The sequence below is a fragment of the Perognathus longimembris genome, chromosome 19 (genome assembly GCF_023159225.1).
Source record: "Perognathus longimembris pacificus isolate PPM17 chromosome 19, ASM2315922v1, whole genome shotgun sequence".
Lineage (NCBI taxonomy): Eukaryota > Metazoa > Chordata > Mammalia > Rodentia > Heteromyidae > Perognathus > Perognathus longimembris.
Window position 1 is genome coordinate 40,174,010 of NC_063179.1, and position 13,561 is coordinate 40,187,570.

Genomic DNA, 13,561 nt, shown 5'->3' on the forward strand with positions numbered 1-13,561 from the left:
CCTCAGATCTCAACCTTCTGAGTAGCTAGGATTACAGGGTTGAGCCCCACTAGCTTCTTCCATTTGAATCAGAGTCATGGAAGCGTGTAGAAATCCAGTTAATCTTTTTAATAAGGAAAGCATTTCAAAATACAATCAAAGGATGATAAATAAGTCAGCTCCATTCTCATCTCATTCAACAGGGACAAAATTTTTGTGATGTTCTTTATTTGACAAATAAATATGAATGACATTTTTAATAATGCAAGTACATTTTAAATAAGGCATAGGATTTAGAATGTTCTTGCAAAGTCAATATTGTAAGGTACACATAATTTAATAATACTAAAAATTATTATACATATATCTGTATGTGGCATTACTGTATCTATAGATCTGATGAGTATATATAGATGAAAAGTAAGGAAATAACTGGATATATTTCTATTCCTGCCTTTCATTTCACATCTCTTCATTTGCCTTTCTTCTTCAATTGCTCTACAAAGTAATCATTACAAGCCACTGTCAGAGCTGCCACCATGACCACAAATTCATTAAAATCCACTTCGTTGTCCTTATTGGCATCCAGGTCCTGCATTATCTTATCAACAAGCTGGGGGTCCTTTTGGCACTAAATAAAAAATAAAACAAAAGAAAATTTCTCATTCCATTCCTTTGATATTCAGGAAGAAAACAGAGATCGCATCTTCCACTGATTTACTTGAAAGTTTTCCTTTCCATTTTTAGTAGCTAAAGAAACTACTTTGAGGAAGACCTGAACCCGGCACCGGTTCTAATAAGCCTGGCCCTGTTCCCAGGCCCATGGAAGGTGGCTCAGGCCTACACAGGCCTGGAAGAGCAACAATGGCTGACCAAAGTGACTTCCTGACACTGGAAAGGCATCTACTGGTCCCTCAAAGGTGGGGACCAGGCCGCAGAGGTGGTCAGGAGACATGCAGACAAAGGCTCTGAAGTCAAAGGGTTCTCGCAGTCACCAATAGTGTTGTAGGCAACTGCTGAATGTTTACCATGTTTGTTTTTTGTTTTGCAGGTTCTGGAGCTTGAACTCAGGGCCTGGTCACTGTCCCTGATCCTCTTTGTGTTCAAGGCTAGTGCTCTACCACTTGAGCCACAGCGCCACTTCTAGCTTTTGCTGAGCAGATTTTTTTTTTTTTTGGAAATAAGACTTTCACAGACTTTTGTGCCCAGGCCGGTTTCAAACCATGACCCTCAGATCTCAGCTTCCTGAGTAGCTAGGATTACATGCGTGAGCCACCAGCGCCTGGCCAATTTTTCTTATTCATAAAATGCTGAGAACTATCTACCCACATGTTTTTAAGGACATTCGACATGTGTTTTAAAATCTTTTGCACCAGGGCTACTATATTTAGCCACTAGAAGTACTGGGTGCATCTAGTTAAATTTGAATTTCAAATAAGCAACAAAGGATTTTTTTTTTTTTTGCATGGGGGTGGGGGGTGGGTCATGGGGCTTGAATGTCGGGTCTGGGCACTGAAATGATTCTTTTTATTATAAGAATGCCCCCAAGTATTATCTGAGACATCAATATTTTCTCTGACAGTTATGCTAAGCCCAATTTGGCCGGACACAGACACAAGCATATGCTCCAATAAAAGGTGGAGGAGAGAGATGGAGAGCTGAGACGCGCCTGCCTCCCTTTGATTAGTAGATGGGGACAGCTGCTTCCCACAGCCGCTCATTTCCTACAGGAAAACATCCCCATTGCCCTCTGAACGGCTGACAAACAGTAAATGGTTGGCAACTTAAATTCAATTGATCAAACCAACTTGTCAGAGCAACTATAAATTCCAGCTGAATAGATCCATGTGACTGATTTGGCCTACAGAATTTTTTTTAAATTCTAAATGCAAACAACCCAACAGCCAAATTGAATTAAGGGTAAAAATCAGCTCCTGTGGACTTTAAAGTAATATTATGGAGAATTAAAATCATTAAATGATATTGTAGAGAATTAATTATAATATAGGTGTCTATATGTGTGTATATATCCATGTGTATGTATAAATGTACTATATATGTGTGTGTATATACCTATATGTAAGAGTGTGTGTGTGTGTATCTTTAAGCTTTTCCTACAGAGGATGGAGAGAAAAGAATGTGGTTGCAATCACTGTGGTTATATTGCAGAGTGTGGACAAATGGACACCATGCAACTGTGGCACACTGGACTAAAATCAATTCAAGGCAACTCTATAAACATCAGCGTGATGTGTTCCTTAGAGGAAACCCCGAGCACTCACCATAAAGCTTGTGCACAGATTTAGCAGTCTCCTGGCTACTTTGAAATGTGAATCGGTTTGCTAGCCTACTGGCCACAAACCAGATATATATATAAAAATGTGTTCCTATGTCATAAAGCATCCCAGGGTTTCATTTCAGACCCAACATGTAACATCATGGACAGCTACAGACCGCCCCAACTATCTATAACTAGTCTTAACCATAACTCCTGGCTTGACCAGCTCCATGATTGACTACTGTGCCAGAATGTTGCTTAATGGATGAAAATCTGCATGTAATTGCCAACGCTTGGAAAGCCTAACCCAGGCAAAAGGCAAGAATAGCTGCCATGTGCACAGTAGGTCTCTAGTGCTTGCTTCCTCTCAACCTGGAGTATCAATACAAACGACCTGTGCCTACAGGCCAGCCCTGAAGGAACCACACCACACCCAGCCTCAACTGGAGGAAGCAGAACACTTGACTCACCGAGAGGAATTCCGTGAGCTCCCGCTGGAGCAGCAGCTTCAGCTCGCCCTTGTTGAGCTTGAACCTGTCCCCTTCCTTGCAAGAGTAGCGGTGGAAGATTCTAATCATGGTGTCCATCGCCATCTCCAGCTGGGTGGGCATGTCGGCAGCAGAAAAGACCGCTCTCAGGGCAGTCCACCACGTCAGGGAGCGAGAAGTCGCTTGTGCAGAGGGAACACCGGGAGAGACACGGACACTGTCAGGAAAACAGAGTACAACCATCCCCCAGGCCTCCCACCACCTAGGTGATGGTTGCTAGACCACAGTGTTCCTCCATGAAAGACCCCAGGCAGGGCCGAGCTGTGCAGGCCAGCTCTTCCCCTCCCTAACTCCCACTGTCCCAAGACACAGAGCTGTGCACGAGTTACAGCAGAATCAGGCACACACTCCTGTTACCACATAGACTGATCGATAGTTAAACTTACCTGTTCAGCCAGTGCAAGGTCCCACCAACAGATGTTTACAGGTCAACCAGCAGCCTTTATACCCGGGCTTCCACCCTGCCACACCTGTTCCCCACGAATGAAAATTACTGGTGACAAGAGAGAGGAGCTGCTGTGTCTGTTTTTAATCAGCAGAATGAACAGGTGTGCATCAATGTCCCCAGGGCCATGGAGGAAGGCAGGAGAGGGGAGGGCGGGAAGGAGGAAGCCTTCCCTTCTCTGTCATCGGGGAATATGGATAGAAAGGCAGGTCGTTGCTAGGAAGCTGATGGCTGGAAAGACCTCTCAAGGTAGAGGAGCAAGGAAGAAACACTGACTCAAACCCGGAGAGTCTTTAGCGAAGCCAGAAGCAAGGTCTAGGGAATGAACCCAGAGCAGACGAACTCCATGAAGCCAGTACACAGCTATCCCATGTAAGAAAGGAAAACAGGGATGAGAAAGAAAAGGCTCCAAGTAGCATCGTGGCTCAAGTGGTACAGTGCCAGCCTTGAGCAAAACAAGCTCAAGGACAGTGCTCAGGCCCTGAGTCCAAGCCCCAGGACTGAAGGAAGAAAAGGAAGAAAGAGAGAGAGAGAGAGAGAGAGAGGAGAGACACAGAGAGAGAGGGAGGGAGGGAGGGAGGAGGGAGGGAAGGAAGGAAAGAAAGAGGGAGGGAGGGAAGGAAGGAAGGAAGGAAGGAAGGAAGGAAGGAAGGAAGGAAGGAAGAGAGGAAGGGAGGAAGGGAGGAAGGGAGGGAGGGAGGAAGGAAGGGAGGGAGGAAGGAAGGGAGGGAGGGAGGAAGGGAGGGAGGAAGGAGAGGGAGGGAGGGAGGGAGGGAGGGAGGGAGGGAGGGAGGGTGGGAGGGAGGGAGGGAGGGAGGAAGGAAGGAAGGAAGGGAGGAAGAGAGGAAGGGAGGAAGGGAGGGAGGGAGGAAGGAAGGGAGGGAGGAAGGAGAGGGAGGGAGGGAGGGAGGAAGGGAGGAAGGAAGGAAGGAAAGGGAGGGAGGGAGGGAGGGAGGGAGGAAGGAAGGAAGGAAGGAAGGAAGGAAGGAAGGAAGGAAGGAAGGAAGGAAGGAAGGAAGGAAGGAAGGAAGGAAGGAAGGACGGGAAGGAGGGAGGGAAGCTTTCTCCCCCTGATAGAGAAAGGTGCAAAGCCGCGATTTCTAGCTGGGTTAAAGAGAACCGGGCACTGGTGGCTCACGCCTGTCATCCTAGCTACTCAAGAGGCTGCGATCTGAGGACCACGGTTCAAAGCCAGCCTGGGCTAGAAAATCGGTGAGCCTCTCGTCGTGGTGCTTCGGGAGGACAAGGCAGACCTGAAGGCACAGCATCGCTGGCGTCCGACAGGTCGACGTCGGTCATGTCAGTCTCCGCCGTGGCCAGGCTGGGGGCTGGGGCTCGCACCCGCGGTCCAGCGGGCCGGGAAGCGGAGGCCCGAGGCTGAGGCTGCAGCTCCTCGGCGGGCGGCCCGCACCAAGCAAGCCCGCGGGCTGCTCACCTCCGAGGAGCCGCGGAGAGCGGCGGGGAGGAGAGCGGCGGCCTTCCCCGGGGCCCAGGCCCCGAGCTCAGGCCGCGGAGCTGGCCGGCGGGCTCAGGCCGTCCCCGCCGCCCCCCCCCCCCCCACGGTGCCCAGCGGCCCGGCCGCGAGCGTGCTCCCCCGGCAACCGCGGCCTCCCAGGGCGAGCGGCCTGCACACCGGGGCCTCCCCTGCACGCCTCCACGGGGCCCCGAGCCGCGGCCCCACGCCAGCGCCCGGCACCGCCACAGTCACCTCTGCGGACGCCAATACCCGCGGTCGACGTGCAGGCACTCGGGCTGCGGGGCCCAAGCTGGCCGTGCGCATGTGCCGAGCTGCGGTCGAGCTGGCCGTGCGCATGTGCCGAGCTGCGGTCGAGCTGGCCGTGCGCACGTGCCGGGCTGCGGTCGAGCTGGCCGTGCGCATGTGCCGGGCTGTGGGGCCCAAGCTGGCCGTGCGCATGTGCGAGGCTGCAGGGCCCAAGCTGGCCGTGCGCATGTGCCGGGCTGCGGTCGAGCTGGCCATGCGCACGTGCCGGGCTGCGGGGCCTAAGCTGGCCATGCGCATGTGCCGAGCTGCAGTCAAGCTGGCCGTGTGCATGTGCCGAGCTGCGGTCGAGGTGGCCGTGCGCATGTGCCGGGCTGCGGTCAAGCTGGCCGTGCGCATGTGCCGAGCTGCGGTCGAGCTGGCCGTGCGCATGTGCTTAGCTGCGGTCGAGCTGGCCGTGCGCATGTGCCGAGCTGCGGTCAAACTGGCCAGTGAGCATGTGCCGAGCTGCGGTCAAGCTGGCCGTGCGCACGTGCCGGGCTGTGGTCGAGCTCGCCGTGCGCACGTGCCGGGCTGCGGGGCCCAAGTTGGCCCTGCGCACGTGCCGGGCTGCGGTCGAGCTGGCCAGTGCGCATGTGCCGGGCTGCGGTCACGCTGGCCCTGCGCACGTGCCGGGCTGCCGGCAGAGCCCTGCGCACCGCTTCCGCCGGCTCCTGCCCCCTCTGCGAGCGTGAGTTTCCTTCGGCCTAGGCCCGTGTTGACGGCCGTGCCTCGCCCGGCCGCAGGAGAGACGCCCAAGGCAGAGACGCGGGAAACCCCGGCGCGCATGCGCACGCGCACGCGCGGCGCTGGCTGGGGCCTGAGGGGCGTGGTTCAAGGCAGTCGAATTGTTCTGAGAAGGGCGGGGGGAGGAGTGAGAAACGTTCACATTCCTCCAAAAAGAAGAGGAAATGGAAGGGGGGAAAAATCACCCAAAGGCGACGGCCCGCCGGCGCAGAGCTGAGCGAGGCCTCCTCCGTCCTGGGCTGCCACCTGGCGTCCGGCGCCAGAACTGCACCTGCCCCCCCCCCCCCCAGACAAGCTGGGGACACGAATGTCCAAGTGTCATGAAACAACATGTCTGTACAGACACGCCTGCTGGTGACTTGTTCTGTCGTTTATTACTGTGCTGGGGTTTTATTCTGTTCTTTTTGGCACGCGTCGTGACTCCTAGGTCTGAAGGGTCTGACTTGGCACGTACGCTAGTGTGCAAAAAAATTAAGGAAATGGAAACCTAGGCAATAAGGAAGTTGAAAGGAGCCGGGCACCGGTGGCTTCCACCTACAATCCTACAGCTGGCTACTCAGGAGGCTGAGATCTTAGGATCAAGGTTCAAAGCCAGCCCAAGAAGGAAAGTCTGTGAGACTCTTATCTCCAACTCGCCACCACCCGAAAGCCAGACGTGGACCTGTGGCTGAAAGTGATAGAGTGATAGCCTTCAACAAGAGCTTAGGGACAGTGCCCACCCAATCGACCAAAACAAAGCAAAAACAAAAAAATGGAATAAGAGCAGAGATGTTTAAAAGTGAGGCATTGGCCAGGAAGTCTGAAAGATAGGAAGCAAAAATAAATAAATCACTGTGTGCTCAAAGAGCACATCTGAAACATGTGTAGTTTATCATATGTCTTTCGTCACTCAGAGATAGTCAAGAAAACTTTCCTCAAATCCCACTAGTATGCTTAAAAGCCAAACTATAGTACACACACACACACACACACACACACACACACACACACACACTTTTCTCAACATGAGGAAAAGAAGTTAACAAGTCAGAATTAATTTGCCAGAAGAAGAGACATAATGGAAGGGCATTAAGCCTGGAGCAGGTTAATGACAGAGGAGAAACTGATGGCTTGTTTACTGTCAGCAGCAATTAGATGAAGGAGAATAACTTCTACGATGTTAAGAAGTAAAACCTTGAGGGAAAGGGGGAGGGGGGGAAATGAGGGAGGAGGTAACACGTGGAACAAGAAATGTACTCACTGCCTTACATATGAAACTGTAACCCTCTGTACATCACTTTGACAATAAGTAAATATTTTTAAATTAAAAGTAAAACCCTTTTGTACATTACTTAAAAGTAATAAAATTATAGCAATTTAACTTTTTAAAAAAAAGAAGTAAAAACTTCCCTATCTGTGAAGGCAATTACACCATTGCAGTAATCACTAGAAGATCACCAAGGAAACTCTCTGAAAGTAGAGCCCAACAGATTTTTTATAGTGATGACTTAAGAAATAGAACCCAAATGTTTATTAATTGCCTAAATATATCCTCGGGCTGGAGGAAGTAGACAGCTCTAAGCCTCAGCCAGTCACTCTGGCCACAATGACTGGAGATCAGTACATAAAATAAGTACATGCCGTGTACTTGCCTGGGCAAGGGGCACACACACACAACAATAACAACAACCACACACACACACACACACACACACACACACTGTGCCCCAGGTCCAAACTCCTATTTTCTATCAGAACCTAGCCCCTGGCAAGTCCAACACTTATTCTTCCAGTGCCAATTTAACCACACCCCATCTCAGAATACATAAATGAGGCTCATAGACACCCGGCCTTCCCAGCAGCCACCCCCTTCCCCCCCCCCTCCCTCCCCCCACCCCCGGGCCCTCTGCTGGTGTTCTGGCCTTGGGCGGCCTGTGCCTCACACGCGCTGGCTGTGGTTCAGCAGGACGCGGTGAGGAGTCGGGAGTGTAAAGACCTCCTGGCTTCTTCCTGCTGCTTCTCAGGTCACCTGCTCTGGAGAAGCCAGCGGCCCTGTTGTGGAAACACCCAGGAAGCCCACGGAGACCCCTGTGGCAAGTGACCAGGCTCCTTGGAAGCGGTCCCCAGCCACGGCCAGGCCTTCACAGCTGCCACACAACCTTCCGAAAAAAGCAGGAGGCAGAACCCTATCTAAACAGCTCCCGAGTCCCCGTCTGCAAGTGACAGGAAGCGGGGTTCGAAGTAAACTGCAACAAACAGCCACCATTGCTGGTTAAAACTGTATATAGTGCTTTCCCCCCAGAACTGCTCGCACAGTGGTGAACCATAAATACACTGCTTCTACTAGAATTTGTTCAGGCCTCATCCTAGCTAAATCACGAGGCTGAAATGTGAGGATCATGGTTCAGGGCCAGCCTGGGCAGGGAAGTTTGTGAGACTCTTCTCTCCAGTTAACCATAAAAACAGCAACAACAAACCCTAAACACCCTAAAGTGGAGCTGTGGCTCAAAATGATAGAGGACTAGCCTTGAGCAAAGAAGCTCGGGGGTAGCACCCAAACCCTGAATTCAGGTCCCATGATCAAAAGACAGAGAGACCGACAGACAGAATTTTTTCTTTTCCAGAAATAAAAAAAAAATGAGGGATGAAGTTTTCCTATGGTCCCGGGAAGCTGCACATGCCAGAATCTCACAGGAGAGGGCGCTGCTGTCTATGTTTTACAAGCGCCCTTCATGGCCACACAGCAAGACGTGGAAATTCAATGGAAGGTAACGAGTTTTCCCCAGTGACTTCCCTAAATATATTACTAGAAATATTATCAGCCATTTATTTGTTTTTGTCTGTTCTGGTCCTTAACAGGGTCTGGGCGCTGTCCCTGAGCCCTTTTTGCTCAAGGCTAGCAATCTACCACTTGAGCCACAGCGCCACTTGTGATTTTCCTGTGATTAGAGAGGTAAGAGTCTCCTGAGGACTTTCCTGCCCTGGCCGGCATTGAACCCAGATCCTCGCATCTCAGCCTTCTGAGTAGCTAGGATTACAGGCGTGAGCTACCAGCACCCAGCAGTAGCAGGTTTTATTTTTTTCTTATTAGTTTATTTATTATCAAAGTGATGGACAGAGGAGTTACAGTGTCATTCGTAAGGCAGTGAGCGCATTTCTTATCCAACTTGTTACCTCCTCCCTCGTTTTTCTCCCCGCTTCCCCCTTCCCCATCCCTCCACAATAGCAAGCCCTTAACAAGTCAATTTTACACACACACACACACACACACACACACACGCACACACACACACACAGTCCCGCTTCGTGAGAGCCACGGTGCCCCTGGAACAGCCTCCCCTCCGACAGACAACGGGGAAACTGCTCACAACCGGCCCTGGCAGCTCCAGGGTTCCCCCCCCTCCGGGGCCCCCACACCCCCAAGCCGCCGCCATCCAAACACACGGAGGAGACCAGCGCCAGGCCTCGCGTGGCACGAGGAAGGAGCGCCTCAGAACCCACCAAGCTCAATGGCGTTGTCAACTGCTGTGATGGGCTCTGAAAGCCTAGGGTGAGAAAGTCCCGGTGGGAGGCTGTGGGGTTGATGACTCAAGACAAGAACAGGGTGGGGTGGGCAGCAGCAATGTCGGGGGCACGCAAGGCCTGCCCGGAGGGGCTGCTGGACACCACTGCCCCCCTCCCCCGTCCTCTGCCCTCCTGCACCCCGGCCTATGTGGTTTTCCCCCAACCTCTCTTCACTCAGTGGGAACATGGTCTTCTCAGAGCCTCCCCTTCCCTGCCGGCCTTCGGTCCATTGTTCTGTGTGGTCAAGCTTGGCAATTTCACCTACTTGATGGCTTTACCTACAATGTATACGATTCAAATTCCCAACTCTTTCCCCAGTCTTGAGCCCTGAGAATCATATAATACCATTTTATATCCACACCTGAAATATTGACTTAGAACTCGTGACAGTCCAGTGATTTTCAGAGCCCCCAGCCATTTGCCTATCTTAGCTTTCTACATAGGCTCTCAGGAGGCGAAAGAAGATTGTGGCTTTCATTAACTTCCCTTTGGATCTGAGTCGGTTATGGCTGTCCCAGTTACAGTGCTTATGTCATCAAGCAAAAACCAAACACAACTTGTTTAAACCTAATAAGGATATTTGTTTTCTTGCATAAGGATTGGCTAACCACTTTTATTATCGTTAAATAGTTGTACAAAGAAAGGGGTTTCAATTCCATGTGTCTGCTTCTGTGTATGATTCATGTGACCGGACCGTGTCACCTGCTCCTTTGTTTTCCCATCTGCCCCATCCCCCTCCACCCATCCATCCACGTGTGTACACTGAGTTTCCGCGACTGTATCCACACTCCCTTCCTTCCTGCGTCTGTTGGCCTCTTTCCCCAAACTCCTACCTCCCTCACACAAGACATGTTTCCACTTCCTGGTGGCATTCATTTTGTAGGATTGGTTGTTTTCATGTTTGAACCAGTTGACTTGGGACCCACCATCTTTCATCATTCCTTGTTTTCACCACTGGTGTGCTGGCTTTCACCCCTGCCGTGCGTGTCCTCTGGTTATCTGGTTATGGGGTATCGCACGCTGGCTGCATGATCGTCCCCCCTCGTCAGAGAAGACACTATTTCAAGGAAGTCGTGTTTTTTTTTTTTCAAACTTTTGGAAATTTTCTGTAATAACTTCTGTATTTCTAGGACATGATTAAATATGCAGGACTCTGACCATATAAAAATACATATAAATCAAAAGGAACTCCAAGAAATGGACACACGAGGTATTTTCTTTGTTATGATTGCTGTTTTCTTTCCGTCTGGTCTGTCTGTCTGTCTTTGGAGGGGGTCACAGAACTTGAGGGGAAAAAGGGGGACCGAGTGCAGCAGCGGAGCTCACTGGGCACTGATGAAAGTGAGCAGCTCGTGGGAGGAGACGGGAGGGAGACGGGGGAGGGGGAGGGAAGGGACCACATCGCACAAAGAGCAATGTGCTCATCACCGGGCTTGCATAACTGTAATCCCGCTGCACATCACCTTTAGAATAACAATAATGTAAATTTAACAAACATCTTCTTATTCAACCAGAAAATCAGGTTCCCTGCCCTGGCATTGTGGGAGCAGCTGTGTTTGGGGGACAGTGGAGGCTGTTTGGCACCTGCTGTGGACTGGAATCTAGCGTGGAGACAGATGGGGGAACCCACGGCTCCCTCTGTAAGAAGATTCTTGGGGGAACGTCGAGCCGGCCTGCACACTGGCAAGCGGCCTGACTTGTTTATCCGATCGTAATCTTAGGCACACGGTGCCTGGCCTGACCGCCTTCCACGCGTGCGGCGGGCTCATGGTCAAGCCGGTTAGCGTGTTCCCAGCCTTTGCTTTGTGTACATTTCGTGGGCATATGAATTCACAGGACAGTCCGTCAGGGCAGATAGACGGGTGCGGACTTGGCGTCGGGGAGGGGCTGGGAGAGCGGGGGACTGCGGTAAATGGGAATCTAGGCCCTTACAGAGGTGGCTGCCGGCCAGGTCAGGAGGCTGTTGGCAGATGGGACTTCAGCTCGCAGCTCACGGGTTTGCTTTTAAGACAGCCAGAAATTCTAACTTTTGAATTTTAAGAATGACACTAAAAAGAAAAAAGAAAGACAGGAGGCCAGCTCACGAGTGGAGCTCAGCCAAAGCCCCTCAGCTTGGGGGGGGGGGGGTGGGATTTGAATGGCTTTGATTCCTCCCTCAGCGTTCATCACATCCTGCTTTTGTGGGGGGTTTTCCTTCTCCCTCCTAGGTGGTTTGTAACATCTACTCTGTTGTATGCGCCCTGTGACATCACTTCGGGGTTAAAGCGGCCGGTGGGGCTCTAGCACCTTCTAGCCCCTGTGTAGGGTGCGGGCCCTGAACGCCCATTTCCCACACTTGGAAGCCAGGGGTTCTGGGCGTGAGGACGCTGTCACCAGCAGGGGGCGCGACCCCAGTCACACAGGTGGCTCAGAGGTGTAGGGGCCCTGTTGCTCCCATCGATTCCTCTCGGTACTCCCCCTGCCACAGGACGGGGGTGGCTGTCAGGGCTTCTGGCTCTTTCCAGCTGCTTGAAGGAGAAAGGCTTCCTCAAGGCCACCCCCACCTATCAAGATAAGAGTCTTCTTGCCTCATCTCCCCAAAGGGAGCTTTGAGAGAGCAGTTGGTTTTGCAGACCATGGCTCCATCTAGCCATTGAGATTCCAGGGGGGCTGAGGGAGGTTTCAGTTTTTGCTTGGCTCCTCAGCACCCCGTGCTCCCTGGGAATGGCTCCCCAGAGCGCCTGGGCCCGCCTGCCCCCGTGTTCTTGCAGAGTGGGCGTCGGTGGGTAGACTCACTCGGGGCGATCTCAGGAGAGCTATGATAGGCCGTGGTGACTACAGTTAGCATCGATGCGTTGTATAATTGAAAACTAAGAGAGTGGATGGTAGGTGTCCCCAAAAAGAATAATACTATTTAAATGGCTTGACTGAGACATTCCATACATATTAAATAGCCTGATGGAGCTATAACATATACATAAATGAAAATGTATGCATACATCGCATGGCTTATCTAGGAATAGTCCATAAATATATATGCAATATCTATTGGCCAAATACATTATTAGGGCAGAGGGTGTGGCTGAGTATTAAAGTACATGCCTAACATGCATGAGACCCCAGCATGACCAGAAACACAACAGAAATAGACATGTACAGAGACAGATCAAGAAACAGCCACTACGGGGGAAAAATAACTCGAAAGAAACCCAAAGATAGATAGACTCTTTCATTCCTTCTTTTTTGTGCCACTACTGGGGCTTGAACACGTCTTTGGCCTCCTCCCTCAAGGCTGGCATTCATTCTACCAGTCGAGCCACAACTCCACTCTTGGCTTTTTGGCTGGTTGAGAATAAGAGGCGCTCAAACTTTTCTGCCCAGGCTGGCTTTGAAACAGGATCGATCCTCAGATCTCAACCTCCTGAATAGCCGTGATTACAGGTGTGAGCGCCAGTATCCTCCTCCCCCCACCACCCCCGCCGAAGATATAAAACATGCCTCTCACCCTGTAAGCCCTCCTTCCCACCCAAGGGCAAATCACAGATCTTCTCAAGAGCCTGACCGGGTGTCGCAGTCCTATAATCCCAGCACTCCGGGACTGAGGCGGGAGGCCCGCCCCACACCCACCGCGAGACTGAGGAAGGGGGCCGGCGCTGCACGGTGAGGTTGCACGCCACCCTCTGCTACACAGAGACCCTGTCTCACAAAGGAAGTGGCGCCGGGCCCCAGGGCTCCCACCTGTAATCCCAGCTACTCCAAAGGCTAAGATCTGAGGATCATGGCTCAAAGCCAGCCTGGGCAGGAAAACTCGGTGAGACTCTTATACTTACGTCCATAAACTACCACAAATCCAGAAGTGGGGCTGTGGCTAAAGTGGGTAGAGAGCCAGCCCTGAGCAAAAAGCAGCTCAGGACAGAGTGGTGGCCTGCGGTTCTGTTTGTCCCAGTGTACACGAGCAAGTTAGCATCATGAGGCGGTTACATAGGAGAACCAAGTAGGAAGACGTTTCTCCTCCTAGTTTAGTTTCCCACGTGTGAGACAGGAAGAGCTGCATTCCCACAGTCCCCGGTTGGTCAAAAATCGCCAATTCCAGATGCAATCAGCAAATTCCAGACTGGATGGAAAACCTGCACACGAGCAACCTGGTTTCGTCAACAGACCCATTACCAGGGGAGACAAAAGATAACGAGGATCTAATAGAACCAGCCACTTTTGCAACACCTGAGCTTTAGGTTCCAATTGTTTTTAATGGAAGGAAACCATTTATGATATTTGAGACAGGT

At 51.5% G+C, this 13,561-nt stretch overlaps 1 protein-coding gene across 1 annotated transcript; it reads right to left on the reverse strand.

The window, feature by feature from the left end:
* Positions 1-446: 446 nt before the first annotated feature.
* On the reverse strand, positions 447-2,869 carry S100z (S100 calcium binding protein Z). Its single transcript, XM_048368451.1, has 2 exons — positions 2,728-2,869; positions 447-610 (listed from the first exon to the last, which is right to left on the reverse strand). Exons 1-2 carry the CDS (start codon positions 2,866-2,868, stop codon positions 452-454), a joined length of 300 nt encoding a protein of 99 aa, XP_048224408.1. The 5' UTR covers position 2,869; the 3' UTR covers positions 447-451.
* Positions 2,870-13,561: the final 10,692 nt, after the last annotated feature.

Excerpts from the sequence above, each read along its gene's own strand:
- S100z (XM_048368451.1), bottom strand. The coding sequence starts at position 2,868 with ATGCCCACCCAGCTGGAGATGGCGATGGACACCATGATTAGAATCTTC. Across the intron at positions 611-2,727 it reads AGCTCACGGAATTCCTCTCG|TGCCAAAAGGACCCCCAGCT; the intron begins GTGAGTCAAGTG and ends TTTTTTATTTAG.